We start from the raw sequence: 21,714 nt of genomic DNA, 5'->3' as shown, positions 1-21,714 counted from the left end.
AGGTCGGCGGTTCGATCCCAGGCTGCCTCCTGGCTGCATGCCAAATATCCTTGGGCAAGATACTAACCCCATGTTTGCCTACTGGTGGTGGTCAGAGGGCCCGGTGGCGCCAGTGTCCGGCAGCCTCGCTAAATAACACCAGCACAGCGCGCCCCAGGGCAGCTGTGGCTACAATGTAGCTTGCCATTGCCTGTGTGTGAATGGGTGAATGACTGAATGTAGTGTAAAACGCTTTGGGGTCCTTAGGGACTGAGTAAAGCGCTATACTGCAGGCCATTTATCTGTACTTTACTTGAGCATTTCTTTTTCTGACACGTTTTTACTTTTTACTCCTTATATTTTCAAAACAGACTCTTTAGGGTCAACAGTATCATTTATAGGGTTTATACTCAAGGCTTAAAGTGGGCGTGTCCGTAAGTTTTGTTTGTAGTACTCCAGAATCTACCTACCGCTACAGAAGAGGAGTGAGCATAAAGGGAGTTATGTTTTTTAAGTGGCAGGTAATTTCAATATCGATTTCATTATTTTATGACCATTTGGAGGTATAGATATTTAGCATTTTGTTACCCTAATAGATATTTCTAGATACGGTTGACCGGGATTTAATGTTTCCTGTATGATGGATATTCAAGAAATGTGTCATTGCTGAGTCAATGTTTTGATACAAGTTCTTCAAAGGAAATACATTTTCCATCTAGTATAACATGTTCTAGATTTGTTTATCTCTTTCTCATATCACAATGAAAACCTTAAATATCTGGATTGTTTTAAATGGGTGTCAGTGTACACGGGATAAGTGAAGACTTAGTTATTTTTAAGAGTTCCTATCAGACTGTCAGAGAAGTGTTTATGTTGAGGTTTTTAAAGCAGTTATGACGCTCAACACTGGAGCTGATGAAAGTCACATTAGAGATTTTTACTTTTCCACAAAATGCTTGTTCTAGGTCCAGCCAAGGCCTGTCTAATAAGCTTGGTTTAATTCATTCTGAAACATATAGCAACCTATTGGATAAGAAGCAGTGATAAAAACTTGGCAGTTCTTAGACCACCATTGTGTTTTGGTTTTTACAAGTTTTTACAACCATCTGTTATGGTTGATTTTTCCATAAAAAATTCAAATGTTGGAGTCTAGTGATCTAAATATAAATATATTTGTTGGTCTTTTTTCAGCTTTATTAGATAGATGCAGTTAAGACTGACACGAAAGCAAGAGGGGGAAACATGCAGCAAAGGGCCACGGGTCGGACTCGAACCCCGGCCGGCCACTCTCAACCATGTGGCATACAGTCGTCTGTGCATCCAACGGAGCTAAATCAGCAACCAGAATCTAGTGATCTAAACCAAGTGTGAGAAGGTTTATTAGGGATCAGTGAAAATAAGTAGTTTATTTTCGGTAGAATCGTCATTTTAATGGTGGCAGCTCTTCTCATGAGTGATATGGGTTAAGTTGTCCAACGTGTGAGATCTGTTTTTAATAAAGGAATATGAGTCAACCTTACCAGGTCTGAGAGCTTGGCAGAAAAATGTATACCTAGATATCTAATGTTACCTGACTGTAGTGGAGTGCTGGTGGTGTTTTGAAAATTACAGTTCTGTTGCAGACCTGTTGATTTACTTCTGCGATGGAGTAGTTTGATATGGATGATAACTTATAAGTGTGATCGTCCTTACAAGCAAGGTTTGTGAGTTCCTGAGGAAAAGTAACACATCATCAGCATATAGGCTTGTCTTATGGTGTGTATTTTCAGTTTGCTGCTGCTAATGGCTCAATAAAAATAACAAGAAGCAAGGGTGAAGCAGACAGCCCTCTCTGGTGCCCCACTGTAGGTGGTGAAGTAAGATGATTTGTCCTAACACAGACATTTGGAGAGCTGTAAAGTCTTTTAATCCAGTCTGTGAAGAATAAAATATATCCAGTTTAGAAATGCTAGTACAAATTCCCAGTTTACTCGATCAAACACTTTCTCCACATCTATGGAGACAACTGTGGTTTCTAATTTGTTGATAGAGCAATAATCTATTGTATTTATTAGTCTACATTTGTTATTTGCTGAGTGTCTACCCTTGATTAAACCTGTCTGGTCAGAATTAATTATGAATGAGTGATTTTTTTCTAATCTTCTGGCAAGGACATTGCAAAGTATTTTAAGGTCTACATTTATAGTAATAATTCACACAGCAATAGTTACATTACAAAATACATTTTGGGGCATGTATTCTGTAATCTGTAGTGGAATACATTTTAAAAGTAACCTTCCCAACACTGTGCAAGACACAGGTGACCTGCATTAGCTGATGATCCTCCCATGCCAGCCAAACAGCAGACCGTGAGTGTGGGAGGGTCGTAACACTAGTTATTAGGTTTTGGGGGCGTACTTTTTCACGCAGGGCCTGGTGGGTTTGTATAGCCTTTTCACATTCATCATTTTGTATTTACCTGGTATTCATTGCATATTTACCTACACTGTTAAACATTAAAATTTAATTAACAATCTAAAATATTTAAGTGTAAGAAAAATGCGAAAAAAGAAAAAGAATGAGGAAGGGGCTAATACTTTTTGACAGAACTATTAATGTTGTACCTCTCTGTCTGTGTTCCTTTATCCTCCCATCCAAGCTGTGTTGCGATTGCTTTAACATGGTCACGAAACAGTTGCTGGAGAAAAGAACCAAACATTTTTGTTAACTGTCACAGGAAAACTATATGTGTGTAGCAGTGCAGAAATGTCACATTGCAATATAGAAATGTAGTTTCTTCTGAATCAGTGATTACTATATTTTTACATATTTAGACTCTAGTCTAGAGCCACCCCTCATTTCTTCATATTTTGCTGAGAAAACTGGAACATTTTAAACATTAATGAAAATACAGTATATAAGACAAGAACAGAGTTTCTGCATTTTTTTTACAGACATGAAAGTCAATAATTGGTATTCTTGTACACATCAACAACTCGTTTAGACAAGACTTGTCATGGGGGATTGGTTTGTATATTATGTATTGCCAATGCTTTCAGCTTCAGGTACATGAGCTAGTGTGTAAGGTTCACAGGTACCGAATAGATGCAGGAACACCTCGAAGTATGGCATACTGGAACCAGTCTCAGAGTCAGGGAACAGATCCTGATTTTCATTTGTGCCTGTGTTGCTAAATGGCAGGTCAGAATACCCAGTCCTCTTGGAGTCACTAGGTGGGGTGCTGTAGGGCACCCTATTACAGGACCACATTCTGGGGGACTTCAACATTCCTGGGCTATGGCACTGAGACCTCAAGGGTGTGAATGGTATCTGAACCTGAATGGTGTTTTGTTATTTTTGCAATATTTTTTGAGTTTTGCATTAACCACAGTTTGTTGATAATGAACACCTTATTTGAGCATAAGAGTAGCCATACGTGCATGTGGCATCAGGACCCCCTAGACCACAGGATGATAATAATTTTGGAATTTTACCATTGGACCTGTAGGAGAGGGGGGAATCCTGACCTAGTGTGCCCAAACATATAATAATGTGTGCTGGGACTTTCTGGCAGATGTCTTCCATCAGAGATTTCGGATGTTGTTTCTGGAATCTGCTGGAGCCACTCACCTAGTTTGGTGGTCACTGCACGCGGATTACCACTGGGACCACTGTTACCCTCACCCTATGCATCTTCTCCGTAGCCAGTCTTGTCAATGATCTCACTGAGGGGGTTCAGGCCTATGCAGAACAGCAGTGGGGACAGCGCATCTCCTTGGTAGATCCCTCACTTGATGGAGACCTGTGCTACGGGCGTGAAGTTGGCCTCTAGTGTTATACGCCACATCCCCATTGAGTTCTTGATGAAGGCTTTAAGGGTCCTGTTGATCTTGTACAATTCTGGGCATTCCAGGATCCAGGTGTGGAGCATCGAGACATAGGCCTTCTGTGCACAGGTTGGTCAGCCTAGTCTTGCAGTCTCAGGTGACTGCTCTGTCCACCAGCAGCTCCTCTGGTATTCCTGACTATTCCTTTCTGTGCCCCACCACTCCGGTTCAAATACCATTTACACCCTTGAGGTCTCAGTGCCATAGCCCAGGAATGTTGAAGTCCCCCAGAATGTGGTCCTGTTTTGAGCCATGTGCCTGTTTATCTTAGCCGCTATGATGCCTGACAGTAGCTTCCATGTGGTGCTGAGGCAGGTTATTGGCCAGTAGTTGGTCCCTTGGGGATCAGGATGGTCTGTGTCACGATCCTGGATCTTATGACCAGCGTTTTCAGTTTTTGTGTTTTGTTAATTTTGTATTATGGTTTGAGTCCACGTTTTAGTCCCTAGGTTGTTATGTTTAGCTATTGGTTGTCAGATTTCCTTGTGTAGTTGCTCCTATGTCTCCCTCTGTGTATTTGCGTTCATATAGTTCTGAGCTCCTTGTTTCCCCTCATGTTTTATCCCATGTTTCCCCAGCCCATGATGTCTGGGCTCTCCCCATGCTCTCTCTCTCCCCTCCTGTCTGTGTCTCTGTGTTCTTCCTGTGTTACTTTTAAGGTCCCTATCTTGGGTTAGTATTTTCAGTTCCGTCTCATCCCTGTCTTGTTATGCATAATTGTCCTCAGCTGTGCTCCCCATGTGTTCCCACCTCACTCATTACCTTCTGTGTATTTTTGTCGGAATCTCCCTCTGTTCCATGTCGCGTCGTCCCTCATGGCTGTGTTTCTTTGTGTGTTTCCCCGTGAGCAAGTTTATTCTTTCCCACTTTAGTTTAAATTAGTCTTGTATGCCTTTTCCTTTGCCAGCAAATAAAGCTGTGGTTTTTGAGTTCATTCCTCGTGTGTGAGAGTCTGCATTTTGAGCCCAACTCCTGCCCGCACACAGCCGAACCTTGACAGTCTGGCCTTCAGTTGGCTATTCTGGGTGTCTCTCACTGACGAGCAGCTGGTTCATTTGTACTCAGACGCTCATGGAGAGCTCTCAGCTTCTTCAGCCAGTAGGATTGAATCATATCAGGACCTGGTGCTATCCAACTCTTCAAAGTGGAGACCCTTTTTTGGATGTCTGCCACTGTGATGATTACTGGCTCCCTCTTGCCGTAACATTTCTGTTGCACCTTGTCAATCTCTAGCCGTGAGAGCAGTTCCTTCTTCCAAATGTTGGAACACTGAGCTACTAGCTGTTTCGCCATCAATCTGGATGCTGGGTATCAAAGATTCTCTCACTGGTGTCCGAGGCAGGCTTGGTTAGCACTGCGGCGATCATTTTAAAGTGTCTTTGTGCTGGTTTTCATCTTTGATTTGTGCTGTCTACTTTGTGTTAAATACTAAGAGAAAGATCATATGTGTGTCCTCATTAGGATAGGGATTTGTGCTGGTGTCAGGGGCTGTAGCCTGTAGGTTTGAATTGTTAATTGGCAATTATGAGATCGTAAGTTTCAGATCATTTTACAGAGTAACATGAAAGTAACTTAACTAGTATTATAACGAATGTCTTGCTTCTGGGTGCCATTTAGTAACGTACTGCGTTACTTTTAAGAAGTGTTCTGTGTGATATATGTAAGAACTTTTTTACTTTACTTTCAATTGAGTAATGACCCCAACACTGATCACAACATCCGACATTTACAAACATTTGAGCACTCAGCATGCAATGTCTTTGATATGCTACTTAGAGATGGTGCTGACGAACCCAATTAGAATTGATAAGGGACTCAATAGGGAACACAATCGATAAGTGTCATTTCTAAAGGAATCGGAATCACTAAATTCATATCAATTCCTATCCCTAATGATATGTCCCTGTAAAAGAGAAAATGCAGTGTAATCAGATATTAGGGTTGCTATCCACTTTTATCATATCGATTCTCTAGAAAACTAAACATACGGAAAAACAAAAACGAATACATTTCTGTTTAACTTAAGTAGTGTGTTGATAAATGTAACATGAAAAGCTTAAAAAAGAGAGACATTTCTTCATGACCTCATACCACTGAGCCATACAGCAATACTGGTAAGATGACTTGATCTGAACAACTATAACTGGGTTCCACAGTTCATACCGTCTGATTTGTTGGTATAAACCTTTTCATCAACACCAAGTTAAATAATTTGGTAACCAATGAAATCAGCTCTGCAGGACTTGCACTGATATTATTATTCTTCAGATACTTGATCTGGGTTTTAACCTCTTCCTCAGAAAAAGTCTTGAAATTAAATATTTAAGTAAATTTGTATTAAAATCAAACAAATCAGTACCATACGGCTTTAGATGTTTATAATCATGAAACTCCTCTACTGTTATTCCATCACAGGTAATCAGTTGTGAAGATGTTCCTATTCATTATCGTCCAATACCCTTTAGCATCCTTACTTTTATATTTAAGTGCATATTAGTTTCTTTTCTATACTTAAGTTTGAACTTAAGTAAACTTTTACCCTGATGGAGCTTTTTTTTTAATTAAGGCACAGGGTATTCTGCCTTAATTTTTTCTTCTTACACTCATGATACTATTAACATTAACAGTTTTCACCACACCATATCTAATATTGCAGATTTATCACCTTCAACTTTGTTACTAATGTATCCAATTTTTAAATGTATTCTTTTGGTGGGGGGTCAGAAGTACACACATGTAACTCACTAAATACATACCTAATTGGATGATCTAGACTATTAACAAAACCTTTTCCTTCCTTCCAACTTCTTTTTATTCCTTCCAAGCCCAGTGAGAAGCTCGTCAGAGCTTGTTAACTAAATTCTTCTCCCGCCTCCACCTTTTCAATGCAAAACAAATTTTCCTCCCCAAATTAGGAGGTATCTGCTTTAAGGCTGTGACAGATGTGGCAATCCCAGCTAACACCAGCATCAGAAAGAAGCAGATGAACACTGACAAATGTCAAGAGCTTCCAAGAGCTGTAGCAACAACTGGAGAAGATGTGGAAGGTAAAGTCCAACACAGAACACCCAAGGAGACACACACTTTGTATATATGGCATATATAAGTTAATAAGTATTTCTACCTATCTCACTGTTATAAGCATTATTCCCTGGGGACATTTTTCTAAAACCTACAGGTTGATATTATAATGTAGAACAGAGATTAAAACTATCTCACCTGGTGTATATAATGATAATAATATCAACAAAACATGTGAAACTTGCACATTTCATTGCAGATGGAAACTCAATGTCTTACCCAAAGCACAAGAATATCATCTAAATTGCAGCTATAAAAACTATGCAGATAGTGGGATTAAAAGTTGGAAATGAGTTGAGACATGTATTAATATTATTTATTAATAACAGCAATAATAAACTGACAGGTTTATATACTGTGGTCTTATTTTGTTTGTGATTTGTGTTTCTGATTACAATGATTATTTGCTTTTAAATAACTGAGCGCTTAAATGTGAATCATACATAGAAAGACAGAAGCGTTAACATTGTGATTACCTGAAACCTTGGATAGAGTAGAGCATTGCTAGACAACATGTTCCGGACATAGGCAATGGAGGCATCCACACGGTCCCAGACTATATACTCCGTCTCACTTGTCAGGTACTTAGTAAGGTTGAAGGCATGACCGTAATCTATAATGTCCGCTCTAAACAGTTAAATGAAAAAAGATTAGTATTCTGTATTTCCGATTAGACATCAATGATTTGTTTATACAGATTTCTTTGAGTGTTTTGATGATATCCAACCTTGCAAGAGCAAAAACATCATCGATATAGCTTGTGCGATCAGCTGCATCAAACTCCTGGGGGAAAGAGATTCAGAAAGAGTAACAGTGAGCCCTATGAATACTGTGGTATGGTTTGGCTCTGCCTGTTCATTTTCCAACTCCTCCATAATAAGAGTTTAGCAACCCAGATAAAATCTATAATATGACTGGTTGAGTGTAGAATAGATATATATTCAAGTGGGCTCTGAAAGGTATACCAAATGGTTGGTTTGAAGCTGTTGACTAATAGCAGTCCACATGCGGTCATCATGGTTGACTCTGTAGAATCCAATATGATCATCGTTAACCTTTAGCAGCCCATCCGCTAATGGTGAGTAACCGGTGATGGTTTGCTCTGAAAATAGTCATTATAAGAACAGTGAAGGAAATATTATGAGCAGTATTGTTTAAAAGTTTGATGTTTAAAGTTAATTGTTACTTGTCACTTCTCTAGTGGGGCCAAAGCCCCTGGTTGAGAGATACTAACTAGATATATTTGGGCTCGCCTCAAAGCCACAGCTCTAGCTCTGGAACCAGTTTCTATCTATTTCCCCCAAGATGTGCCCTCAGTGGGAGGTGGCAGACTGGGATGAATTTACTTGTATCCTCTTGGTTCAATAACTGCATGTTCAGTGTTTTACCCAGTGGATAAAAGGGTTGCCTCCCTGTGCCATCAGATCAGGGAATGGGTCCCTACTGTTGTAACTATGCACCAAATAACAGTTCAGAGTACTCAGCATTCTTGGAATCACTGGGTGGAATGGTGAACAGTGCTCCACCTGTGGACTCCATTGTTGTGCTGGGTCACTTTAACACTCACCTGGAGGCTTGTGACCGGGAGGAATGGCCTGCCTGATTTTTCAGTACTGATCCTGGATTGCCCAATTAATTCTCTTAATGCACGAGTCATGAACTCTGGGTATATATACTGAGCTCTCCATTAGGAATATAATGAGGAGCTCAGTTATTTAAGAGGGATTGGGAGTACAGTTTCTTCTTCTCCATATTAAAAGGCGCCGGTTGAGGTGGTTCGGGTATCTGACAAGGATGCCTCCTAGACAGGTGGAGGCATCCTTGTAGGACATGCCCAAAATACCTATCTTGGAGGTCCAAGATGAGGTATTTTGGGCATGTCCTACTGGCAGGAGGCCCCAGGGCAGACCCAGGACTCATTGGAGAGATTATTTGTTGGCAAGCTTGGTAATGACTCGTGTCCTCTTGGATGAACTAGAGGAGGTGGTTTCCCTGCTTTGACTGCTCTCCCTGCAACCCAAACATGGATAAGTGGTGGATGGATGGATGGATGGATGGATGGATGGATGGATGGATGGATGGATGGACAGTTATTACCTTCCAACTGGTTGCACTTAACATAGATGTTTCTCTATGTAAGAAGGTACCATATAAGTAAAAACTATACTATGTTCTATCAATTGCAGCATCTCAACTTTGCTTTTAGTGCAAAACATTTAGAACATGACAACATATCACTGTCCTGCCTGCTGGTTGTGGATTTGCTTTTCATTATAATAAATGTTTTGTAGATGACCACAAAAGATTTAAGCTGAAATACCTGCGGTGTTTTTGTCAAACATAAGCGACATGTTTTTGTCACTTTGAAGAGAATGCCATTGGACTGGAATTGTCCACTTGTACCTGGAACAAAAATACATTTATAGTGATCAATTCACATACATTTTTTTTTTACTTTTTATCTATTCTGTGACTTAACTAACATGTCCTTATTTAGTCTTTTTCATCAAGAACAAAAAATACTCTCCTGTACTGCTAAATGCTCCAATGAGTCACAAGAAAGTCTCTTATTTTGTCTCTCCAAGATCTCCAATCTTCCTTTTATCTCAAACATTCTTGAAGCAGTTGTAAAACAATAAACAGATCGTCTGCAGCAGAATGGTTGATTTTAAAGGTTTCAGAGCTCATCACAGCACAGAAACAGCTTTAGTGAAGGTTACAAATGATCTTCTTATGGCCTCTGACAGTGGACTCATCTCTGTGCTTGTCCTGCTAGACCTCAGTGCAGCGTTCGATACTGTTGACCATAATATCCTATTAGAGCGATTATGCTGTAGCATGCTGTCATTAATGTCAACAAATCAAAAGGGGTTTTCTTGAACTGCACAGGTCCCATACCGGGTCTTTCACTTTCACCCAGGTATAAACCACATCAACTCATTTCTTCAATATTTGTTCTGAGGGTAACTTTGGTAAAAGATGTCAGGGAATATTTGTCCACCTGTCAAGTTTGTGCCCAAAACAAGGCAGTCACCTCCCTTTCTTCGGGACTTCTCTGACTTCTTCTAACGGACTCTGGACTTCATCACCTGCCTTCGTCCCTCAGCAGACAACACAGTTATACTAATGCCTTCAAATAATTCCTGTGGATAACTGTTTTGGATCAAAGACTCCAATTCCATTCTGGTATCCATCCTTAGACCAATAGCCACGAGTGGTATCACTGTTCTGGGTCTATAACCCTTTTTATTTTTTAACTTTGTTAACTCTTTAATGTTTTAAACTTTATGTTTCCTAGTCTCTATTGGTATAGTTTAGTTACCGTGTGATTATGACTTGTATTTATATTATGTATCTCTAGGGTAATTTAGACAACTTTAGATATTTTAGCTTTCTTTAATACGCTCCTCTTGAGCTTTAGCCTTCTCTTTGTTTTGGTATTTTTCTTACTTAGCCTTGTTGTTATGTCCAGTCTGTCATAGTTTTGTCTCTATGTTCTGTGTACAGCGTCCCCATGTTTGGTTCCCTTTGCTCTCTGTGTCTCTCATGCTGTCTGTCTCTGGGTCGTGGTATTCGCTCCCAGTGTCAGCTTTGTGTTTTGAGTCTGGGTCTCTTTCTGTGTTTATTGTGTTTCCTGTCTTATTTTTGATAGTCCTTGTCTCATGTGCTTTGTGTTTAGTTTTGCTTCTCCTGTCTCGTTGTATCTAATTCATTCCAGCTGTGTTCCCCTGCTGTCTCCAGTCTCCTCATCACCTGTCTGTGTAGTTATTGTGTGAGTTCCTTTTTGTCTCTCACCAGAACGTCAGCTGACCTCCCTTCGTGTCTTTCCCAGGTTCTATTGTTCTAGTTCCTATAGTGTTTTCCTACTCTTGTTTTTTGCTAATGTCAGTCTTAATTCCCTTTTGCATTTTGTTTGTATTTTGAATGGTTATTAATCAATCAGCATTAATAAACAATTCACCCTTTGTTAAGATCCCATCTCTACACGTGCATTTGGGTCCTGTTTTCCTAAACACAATCTGCGCCCCACAGATCCTGACAACTGGACATAACTAAGAGTGAGCTGGCCCTCCGGTGTGATGTCTATTCCAACCTGCCCACCTGGAGCACCAACTGGCCTTGATATAGTACCCGCACAATTCCCTGACATCCTCTGACACCGGCCTCTCATCTTTTGAGTCGTCACTGGGGTATTAGTTGCCTTTGTTACCTTCTGTTAAGGGTGAGTGCACTGTCCCATCTGTTCAACGCCACTTATGCTGGTGTCGCGAGCTCTGGAAATCTGCTCAGGCCACCTTGCTGGGCACCGTGGAGCAGAATAAGCAGCTAGCTGGTCAATGCTGAACCAAGGAACCTCACTACCAGCAAGGTCAGAAAGTTTGGAAGAGGGCTGTGATATTTAGTGCAGCGGTCCCCAACCTTTGTTGCACCACGGACGGTTTGATGTCAGACAATATTTTCATGGACCGGCCTTTAAGGTGTGGCGGATAAATACAGCAAAATAAAATGAAACGACCAAGACAAAAACGGTGGTATTTTGTAAATATAATAATAAATGCATAATCACGGTGTAATTGTGTAACTTTATAAGCAGCGTCCTCCTGAAATGCTCCAACAACACTGAGAGTAACATCCTCCTCTCTGCCCCTTTATGCTCTCTGGTCACTATGGTAACATGTAAATATTTCTTTCAAAATAAGACGCACAACTACAACTTAACGATAAAAACCCTGAAAACCCTAAATATCACAACCGAGCCTCAACTCTTGCGGCCTGGTACCAAACGACTCACGGACTGGTACCGGTCCGTGGGCCAGGGGTTGAGGACCACTGATTTGGTGGACTTGGAAGGCTACATGACTGCTTATCAAAATATCAGAAGATTGTTAAAGCTGCAAAATCTGCATTTCTGTCCAGTGTAATTTCTACCCCAGAAACACAAAATACAAATAATGACAGAGCTGGAGCCAGTAACAAAGTCAGTTGGATGATAGGAAAAAAACATGGCACAGTAGAGCACACAGCACTGAGGGCAAGAGGAAAACTGAGGTATAAATACACATAAGCTAATGACTACCTTAGTAACCTGCAGATCACGAGAAACTAAAAATAACAACTAAAACTCTCAAGAATAAAATCCACAAAGAGCCACAAAACAGATAAGACTTCTAAATGCAGAGAAAATTAAACTAAAACCACCACTAAACAAACTGCAACTAAATACTAACTAGAACAAGGACAAATACTGAGACACAAATGCTGGGTCAATGACCCAAGGACCGTGACAGTGACCATCAACAAGATGGTCACTGTCATGGTTATTTTTTTCTTTCTCATACCCAAGATCTGAAGGAGGCTGGCTAGTATCAGCTTTAGGGTCCAAGAGGAAACGCTTTTGGCTCAGTCTGGCATCTGTATCAGAGACAGACAAGTCCAGCACAGGATAACCCATCTGTTTGGTCCATGTATCCATGACTTCTGCAATCGGCAACCCACTCACCTGGATGCAGAGAGGGTAAATTAGCTATGTGCTAAGAAAAATGTAAATACTTTTCAAATACACTTTAATGCTCTTAGATTACGATATTTATAATAAATCAATATTAATGTCTTTGTATTAAGTAAATATCCGAGGTTGGGATGCTGGTAGTTTGGCTCAGGTTAAAACTACTCTCAGCCGCCAGTGGTAATCCTCAGCCTTCTGGTAGATGCAGCTAGTAGAAGGTATGGCATAATTTTGAAATCCTACGTCACGTCATTCTCAAGTTATTGCATTCACGAGACATTCAGAAAACCTGACCTTTGATCTTGACCTTGAGGTTGAGGTCTATGAGAATTGAACTCGTTTGGGATCTTTAGTAGATGCACCTAACAGTATCAGTTTCAAAATCATGTGTCTCTTACTTCTTGAATTATCACGTTAACAAGAGATTCAGAAAACTTGACATCTGACCTTGACCTCAAGGTCAGATGTCAAGTTTTCAGAATCTCTTGTTAACGTGATTGACCTTGAGGTCAAGGTCTCTGAGATTTTTAGTAGATGCACCCATGAATTTCAAAATCCTTGTTCTCGAGTTATCGCATAAACCTGGTTGTCCATGCTGCCCAAATAATATATACAATATATAATGATCTACAAAAAATACAAACTACACTTTCCCCCCACAGCAAAGTGTGGGGGGAAAAGTACTCAGTTACTGCTTACATAGGAATTCAGAGGGTAAGGAGTAACTAGCTACTACTAATTAAATGCACTAGATTAACTGATCATCAGCAAGTGTGAGCATCTTTATCAAAAGTACAGATGGGCAAATCAATCCAAATGTCAACAGTATAGATACCAACACTGGTATCAGTATCGGATGGATACTAACGCAACTGGAACGATGCAGTATGTGTCCCACTGTCTATCCATCCATACGTTATCTTCTGCAATTCTGCAAACACAGGTTGCCAGTCTGTGGCAGAGCTAACACAGAGAGACAGCAAATCGCTCCACTCACATTCACACCTATGGGCCATTTTATAATCACTTTTATAATTTAGAGTTCTTTATAGCTTATAGCACATTTAAACAACAGAAACTGAGCTAAAGTCCTTTAAAGGCACATTTCCATTCCAGGTCTCTAAAAAACACATTATCAATATATAAAAAAAAACACTGTGTTAGCTAATTATTCACTTTTGTGTTGGTGTTCATTAAAATGTGTTTAGAATTTGGAAAATGTATGATGCTTCAACTCATAAATCATGACACACTGTTCACCCCTACATAAGCTCACTTTATACGTTAAAAGTATCAGTGTTGATATCGGCAATACTGCTCTTAATTTAACTGGTGTCAGATCAATACCAAAATTTGTAGTATCTAATAGCACTAATCAAAAGGAGGTTTTGGTAATTTATCTGAAGTATTTGGGCATGTATTAACATAGCGCCAATGAGGAAGATTATCATCAATGATCGAGAAGAAGCAATTGTTTTGATCCATCAGTCTGGGAAGGGTTAACGGGTCATTTCCAAACATTCTGAGGAACATTATTCTACAGTAAGAAAGATGAATCAAACTTGGAAAACATTCAGCAATGGATGTCAACACAAGTTCATCTTGAGCAATGTTCAGAGAAACTGCAAAATACATAAATAAATCAAATTCTGGAGTCAAATGTAAGGTCAGCTGTCTGACAGCAAAGCTTGGCCAAAATTGGTTGATGTAGCAGGGCAATGATTCAGAGCACACCAATAAACCCACAATAAAAGAATCAAACCTCAACCTGACTGAAATGCTGTGGTGAGACCTTTAGAGGGCTATGCAGCAATGAATGCCTGCAAATCTCAGTGAACTGAAGCAACGTTGTAAACAAAAGTGTCCCAAATTCCTCCACGATGAGACACCGATGAAGTTATACCGAAAACAACTCAGTGGTTCTGTGCACTTTTGTATCATTGGGTGTAATTAATTCTTAACACAGGACTTCTGCAGTTTGGCTTCATTTCTGTTACATAAATAATGACTGTGTTGTTTTGTAGTTCCATGACTATAACTCCACCATCTGAAACGCTGGAGTTCAGGCTATAGCTACTTTGACAGGTATGACACAGTCCAGTGCTTCACCTCCACTAACTGGAGTCACTGAACTAAACCTTTCTTTCATGTTTGTACACTGTTGGTGCCTTTTAGAGTATTAAATGGACCAAGAAGTAATGTTTGCTGTGTTGTTCAGTGTTTGTGTTTAAGAGGTTTGTGCTGCTTCAAAATGTGCAATAGAATGAGTCCATCTTAAATATAAAGTCTGTGGTTTTAACAGTCTAGCAGCTCGATGTTTTTAGGGATTTCAGTTGCTTGAAGAAATTTCCTGAAATGTTAATATGATTAAGAAAATAACCCTAAATATTTCCTTTTTCTTTTAGCAATTGTGTATTTTTCTTAGTCGTAACACTAGCACAGACTGAAGGGCAAGGCTACTTAAGTCCAAACATACACTGGCAAGAGATGCCCAGAAGTCGCTCGTTTTGGCATTCTTGAAATAGAAGTCTTTCAAATATTTCTGTTGAAAGAGAAAAAGACTTGATTACTCAGCTGCTGGGAGATTTGAAATTATAATTAATGTTAATCAAAAGAGCAACATCAATTTTTTAAATACTAAAAGAGCTGTGAGTCTATGACTTACTTGACAACCATCTCTGAACACATCTCTGCCCATCCAGTCCTCCAGCATCCTGAGAATAGATGCTCCCTGGAAAAAAGTTGAACAATTTTCACTACAAAGTAAATGGACTGATATCCATAGAGCAATTTTAATGTATTATTGACAACTCACAGGACTTTTATAGTGCAATCTACATCCACCCATTCAAATATAATATCCAGTATTTATTCTGTTCATCTTAAGTGTTTAATCTGTCACACACAGTCACGAGTGATACATGTTGGATCTTGTTTGCATGTAGTGTAACAGTATGGTTAACTTTTATTGTCTGAGTGCTTACAGAGAGATCTCATACCTTGCTGTATGAGATGGCATCAAACACAGAGGTGATTTCAGCTGGGGTTGACACATCTACAATGATCGGATGAGAGGACAGCAGAGCGTCATCCACCATGACAGGAAGCACATCACTGATGATCATGATGTCTCGCTGTAAGACCACAGCAACACAGGTACTGAGAACTTCCAGGTGACTGGCAGTAATAGCTCGGTGGATCTTTAATGTGCCTTTAAAGCAGAACTCACCATGCCCCAGGTTGGTTCCGCTAATTCCACTCCGATGTACTCAAAGAAGCTGGCAAAGCCCTCATTGAGCCACAGGTCATCCCACCAATCCATAGTTACAATATTCCCAAACCACTGAAAAAAATACAACTGACATGAGTTTTAAGAGTCCACACATGATTTGTGCAAGTGCAATGATTTAAAAAATTCAAATAAAATAAGATATATATGTAATCTAAACTAAGGTATAAAAATGTGTAGCTTTATTCTGTGTTTCTGTCTGGTTTTCTGACATTAACAGGAGACAGAAAGACCTCTCACAGCTTTCTGAAGTTTTGTTTTCATGCAAAGTTTTTGTGGTGCTGAAAACAAGACGTTATGATGGTGCAGATGTTTCTTAATATTAATAATAATTCAGTGTCCAACCTAACAACCCTCAGGTCGGTGGCTCAGAGTTTTACATGTATATTTTTATTGGTTTGTGAAAAAGCTTTTATTAATGCAATTTAAATAACACAACATTTTGTATTATTTAACTTTCAATCTAAAAAATGTTACAAAGCCTTGAAATAAATATGGTCTAGCACACACCAGCACCCCTTTAGACCCCCGCCTGTTGCTGCAGGTATCGCTTCCATGTAAAATATGACGGCTGCCGTCAGCCTGCAGCAAACTGTATCATTTAAACATGTATCAGACTAAGTTAAGAGTTCATATTTATTTAAATACTTCTGGAGGCTTACTGCAGACACTTCTCTGTGTAAACGAAACAGCAGGCAGTGGATGGGGAGTTTTTTGATAAGGTGCTTTGATGAAGGACTCACAATTTTTTCACAATGAGTGTTTCAATCGTGATTAGAGGAACAACGCTGCTGTTTTGGAAACTAGAAACAATTTTACTTTCACTCAACCTGAGCTCACCGTCTCGGTGACGACTCCGGCTCTTTGCTCGTGGCGGTGTGTAACCAGACTCCGGCTCCACGTTAAACTGTGCCAGCAACGTCATCACTGCTGTCATTTTTTGTTTTGTTTAAACTGGAGGCTCCATGGGCTAAATGTAGTCAGACTTTCACACGCTACTCCTAATTATGTTTTAATTGCAGGTCTGTTTTAAGTCGCAAATGTGGGCAAGGCACTTGCCTTGACGCTGTTTAACGCAAGAACGTGCAACTGAACCGTATGTTAAACGAAGCATCAAAGCAAAGAATTTGTGTGGAGGATTTTTTGGAATCTACTCATTCGAATTACTCGATGAATTGTTGCAGCTCTAAACCTATGTCGGTATTTTTGTGCACCTATTCTGAGCACACGTTAAAAAAATGCAAGGGCAAGTGTTGGATTTTGAGGAGAAAATTATTTTGAGTGAAGAAAAGTTTAATTTGAGCGAACAAAATTTATTTCTGCGTGCAAGAAATGAATTTCATTGTTTGCTATTATACATATACACACACAATAACAGCCCCTCTCGCTCAGTTGTTGGCATTTGCTCTGTGTGCTCACAGACATCTGGGGACCTGCTCTCAGTGTGTCGATCGCGCTCAACTCTCTGCGGTGGCCCTGAGAGGCTCAACGGACTGCAACTTAAGAAAACACCAGCAGTAAGAAAAATGCTGCAAAAGCACACAAAACAAATATGGAAATAGGAAAAATGAATTTCCATTTTCTTTTTTTCTATTTCTGTTGTGTTTTGTGTTTTGCGTGCTTTTGCAGCGTTTTTCTCATTCCTGGTGTTTTCTTAAGTTGCAGTCCGTTTGGCCTCTCAGGGCCACCGTAAACTGCCACAAAACCAACCAATCACAGACTAGGATGCAAAAATTCTGATTGGCTGTTACGGTCTGCAACTGTAGCTAAATCCAGTGGAGTGGTTTGGTTTAAACTGTGGTGGAGGGCTCCACTCACCCAGTGGACAGGAAGTGGTTGCTGTGTTTTGGAGCGCAAAGTATTCAGTTGTGTGGTGATAGTGAATAAACCAGGAGTGATAATTGAGAGATCTCGTGCCGTCTGTGTTTATCTCCACAAAACTAGATTAAAACCAACAATGGTCTTAAAAAATAATATATTTTAAAATAAAATAATTAAACATACTAACTGTGAGCACACAGAGCAGAGATCTGAGCGAGAGGCTGTTACTGTGTGTGTATATGGATGATAGCAAACACTGAAATACATTTCTTGTACGCAGAAATGAATTTTGTTCGCTCAAATTAAACTTTTCTTCACTCAAAATAATTTTCTCCTCAAAATGCAACATTTGCCCTTTCAATTTTTTTTACGTGCACTCAGAATAGAGGCACAAAAATAACACCATATAAACCTAATGCAGACCTGTGAATAAAAAGTAGTGCACAGTTGTCTTCAGTATTCCAACACAGCAGTGCACTACCCTGTAAAAGCTTTATTGCTCAAAACATGTAAGAAGAGGGTTTTGTAAACATCAACTTAACTGCAATTTGAAATGAAAATTTCATCAGTTAGTTAAATGTTGTGTTCAAACATCTTATCATCCATCACTGTAAACTATCTGATATGTTGCAATGAATAATGTACATCATGCAAAAGGTTGAAGAACATGTAAAGAATTTTTAAATTATACCTCTGGATTCTCAAATGAGTCTTTGCACTTGCAACTGCTGAATTATTCTATGCTTAGAAATATATACTCCCAGTTATTAAATGAAACTGGTTTTTGCAGTGCTAGTCCTCTGTATGTGACCTACTGAAGTGGTCTGAACTAACCAAAGACCAAGTCACAATCAAAGTAAACAAGTAAAAATGGTCAACAGACTGGCACTTTTGTACTTTACTTAAGTTCTTTATACTACGTGCCTCATTCAGCCATTCATAAAAACACTATTTTCTATCCTTTATATTTAACATTTCCATTCTGATAAATGCATCGGAAAGCAACTTAGGGTTCCTTATCTTGCCCAAGGATCAGATTGAAGCAGCAAGTCTGAACAACCTTTCAATTAGCAGATGAGCTGCTCTACCTCCTGAGCTACAGCAACCCTGATGCTTACAGAAACTGGTATTCCCAGTTTTCTCTCATCCAAGAAAACTTGGTTCTAGCAAGAGTGGCTCCATGATGGAGCTACTGTTTTATGCTTGTTCCTCTTAGCCGCATAAAATTTAAATTAAGATGAATGACTAGTGATGTTTAATACTGATGTTATAGAACTCTACCAAAACCCCCAAAACTCTAAAAACAGTCTAAAAATTCAAACAATGTTTACCATAGCAGAAGAAAAAGACACATGATCCGCTCTGTTATTAACCATAAGATGAAATCCCGGCTGAGCGGGCTGAGCTTGCCCTACAGAGCTTCACTATGTTAGTTTATGACCCAAATTAATGTTGGACTCTGTCGTTTTCTCTGGTCCCCTTCCCAATTCCCCTTCACTCTTTACCAAGAGTGAGATTTTAGTCACACATTCTCCTTAATTTCTTGCTCAGTAAAACTGACTTGAATTAAACTGAATTGTATCATAAAGTTGGCATTTCAGTGGTACGTAATTCATTCTAAAATGTTTCTTTTAATCACTACATTCAAGCACAAAATATAAAGTATGCAATTTAGCAAAGTGGAAGAAAACATTTTCAGGAAAAAGGTTTATTTCTCTATAAAATCAAAATATATCAAAACATTACCTGGTGAACCAGTTCATGTGCGATGACACTGGCAACTCGCTGCTTGTTGTAAGAGGATGACTGGTTTTCATCATAAAGCAAGTTGGTTTCCCTGTAGGTGATAAGACCCCAGTTCTCCATGGCACCAGTACCAAAGTCAGGAATGGCCATCTTATCTGGATCCAAACAGCAGAGAGGTACAAATCACCACACACACACACACACATACATGATTACCTTCGATGGCCACTGGGACCACTGTTACCTTCACCTTCCATATCTTCTCCAGCTTCTCGTGTTCCTCTTTCCTGATGTTGCTGTCATCACTACGTCTATCTAGGGGCAGGGATAGCTCAGTAGGTAGAGTGGTGGCCCCGTCATTGGAAGGTTGGGGGTTTGAATCCACTGAACGGCTACCCTGAGGTACCCCATGGCTACCCACTGCTTCACTGAGTGCATGGGTTAAATGCAGAGAGGAATTTCCCCACGGGGATCAATAAAGTATAAAGTAAGTATATGACTATGGCTGTCTTCTTCTGTTTGTCTACCACCACTATGTCCGGTTGGTTAGCCATCACCAGTTTGTCCGTCTGTATCTGGAAGTCCCACAGGATCTTAGCCCGGTCATTCCCACCACCCTTGGGAGTGTCTTCCATTTTGACCTCAGGACTTCCAGGACATATTTGGCACAGATGTTTCTGTATACTATGTCAGCCACTTGGTTATGGCGTTCCATGTATGCCCTGCCTGCTGGCATCTTGCACCCTGCTGTTATGTGCTGGATTGTCTCAGGAGCATCTTTACACAGCCTGCACCTGGGGTCTTGCCTGCTGTGATAGACCCCAGCCTCTATGGATCTTGTGCTCAGAGCTTGTTCCTGTGCTGCCATGATTAGTGCCTCTGTGCTGTCTTTCAGTCCGGCTTTGTCCAGCCACTGGTAGGATTTCTGGATGTCAGCACTTCCTCTATCTGCCTTCCATGATGGTTCCTCCTCTTCCTCCTCTTTTTTGGGTTTCTGCTGCCTGAGTACAGCCTCGGGGTGCTGGATTTGGGGTGAAACCCTCCGTGCATGGTCAGGAGCTTCCTGGTCTTGATGTCAGTGGCTTCCATCTCCTTCTTTGGCCAGCTTATTATCCCAGCAGGGAATCCGATCATGGGCGTGATAGCTTACTGAACGGTAGATCTGGGCTATCAACACCTGCCTGTGTTCAGGTACCCTGCTGGGATAATAACGAGTACATAAGAAAGATGGCCACAAATGACCACATGCCCAGTGGATATCTCAGGCAGCAGAAACCCAAGAAAAAGGAGCAAGAAGAGGAACCATCATGGAAGGACAGGCCCCTGCACGGTATGTACCACTGGCAAATAGAGGAAGTGGCTGACATCGAGAAATCCTACCAGTGGCTGGACAAAGCTGGACTGAAAGACAGCACGGAGGCACTAATCATGGCAGCACAGGAACAAGCACTGAGCACAAGATCCATAGAAGCTGGGGTCTATCACACTAGGAAAGACATAGTAGTATACATAGTATACAGAAACATCTGTGCCGAGTATGGACTGGAAGTCCTGAGGTCAAAATGCTAGACGCCCCCAAGGGTGGTGGAGAATGACCGTGGTATGATCCTGTGGGACTTCCAGATACAGACAGACAAAATGGTGGTGGCTAACCAACCATACATAGTGGTGTTAGACAAACAGAAAAAGGCGGTCGTAGTGATAGACGTAGCAATACCGAATGACAGCAACATCAGGAAGAAGGAACACAAGAAGCTACAGAAATACCAACGGCTCAGAGAAGAGCTCGAGAGGATGTGAAGCATGAAGGTAACAGTGGTCCCAGTGGTACACAGAGCGCTCAGTGCAGTGACCCCCAAGCTAGGTGAGTGGCCCCAGCAGATCCCAGGAGCAACATCCGAGATGTTATAAAAACCCCCGCAGGGGCAAGAGGGGGATTTGTATTTAAAAAAAACCAACAAAAAAAAAAACACAGAGAGACAGAGTTAAAACAAATTTAACAAAAATCTCCCTCTCTCCCACTGGAGGCTGGTATGTGTGTGTTTTTCCTCAAACTCAGACCTCTATATGCCCCATGTTTCATCCTGGATTGTGGCTTTCATGCTCACTAATTCTCACCCTTCCTCTTTCCACATGGAGACTTAGGGTGTTAAGCTTCAAGTGGGACCCTCTGTGCATTGTAGGGAGTTTTCGTGTCTTGCCATCAGTGGCATCTATCTCCTCCTGTTGCCATATTATTATTCCAGCTGAGTTTCTGATAAAAGTCTCACAGCTCTGGCCAGTAGGCTAAAGAGATACAGCAAGGAAACATTGGCCAACAGAATAAATTGCCTGTTCTCCAAAGATCCATCCAAGGTATACTCTCAACTACAAGGGAAGAATGGTATGAGGGCTGACTCATACAGAGCTCAAACAGAACAATTCTG

General features: G+C 40.5%; 1 protein-coding gene across 1 annotated transcript in view; it reads right to left on the bottom strand.

The window, feature by feature from the left end:
- enpep (glutamyl aminopeptidase) overlaps positions 1-21,714 on the bottom strand; it is a 35,617-nt gene that overhangs the window by 5,514 nt on the left and 8,389 nt on the right. The window contains exons 5-15 of the mRNA XM_063497871.1: positions 19,289-19,443; positions 15,662-15,775; positions 15,432-15,566; positions 15,098-15,163; positions 14,909-14,974; positions 12,266-12,426; positions 9,247-9,329; positions 7,892-8,028; positions 7,654-7,709; positions 7,403-7,553; positions 2,583-2,656 (exon numbers count right to left, since the gene is read on the bottom strand). Coding sequence (XP_063353941.1) covers positions 2,583-2,656; positions 7,403-7,553; positions 7,654-7,709; positions 7,892-8,028; positions 9,247-9,329; positions 12,266-12,426; positions 14,909-14,974; positions 15,098-15,163; positions 15,432-15,566; positions 15,662-15,775; positions 19,289-19,443 — 1,198 coding nt within the window. The remainder of the gene's footprint in view (positions 1-2,582; positions 2,657-7,402; positions 7,554-7,653; positions 7,710-7,891; positions 8,029-9,246; positions 9,330-12,265; positions 12,427-14,908; positions 14,975-15,097; positions 15,164-15,431; positions 15,567-15,661; positions 15,776-19,288; positions 19,444-21,714) is intronic.

The sequence above is a fragment of the Pelmatolapia mariae genome, linkage group LG16_19 (genome assembly GCF_036321145.2).
Source record: "Pelmatolapia mariae isolate MD_Pm_ZW linkage group LG16_19, Pm_UMD_F_2, whole genome shotgun sequence".
NCBI lineage: Eukaryota > Metazoa > Chordata > Actinopteri > Cichliformes > Cichlidae > Pelmatolapia > Pelmatolapia mariae.
This window is presented reverse-complemented; position numbering and strand designations above follow the sequence as displayed.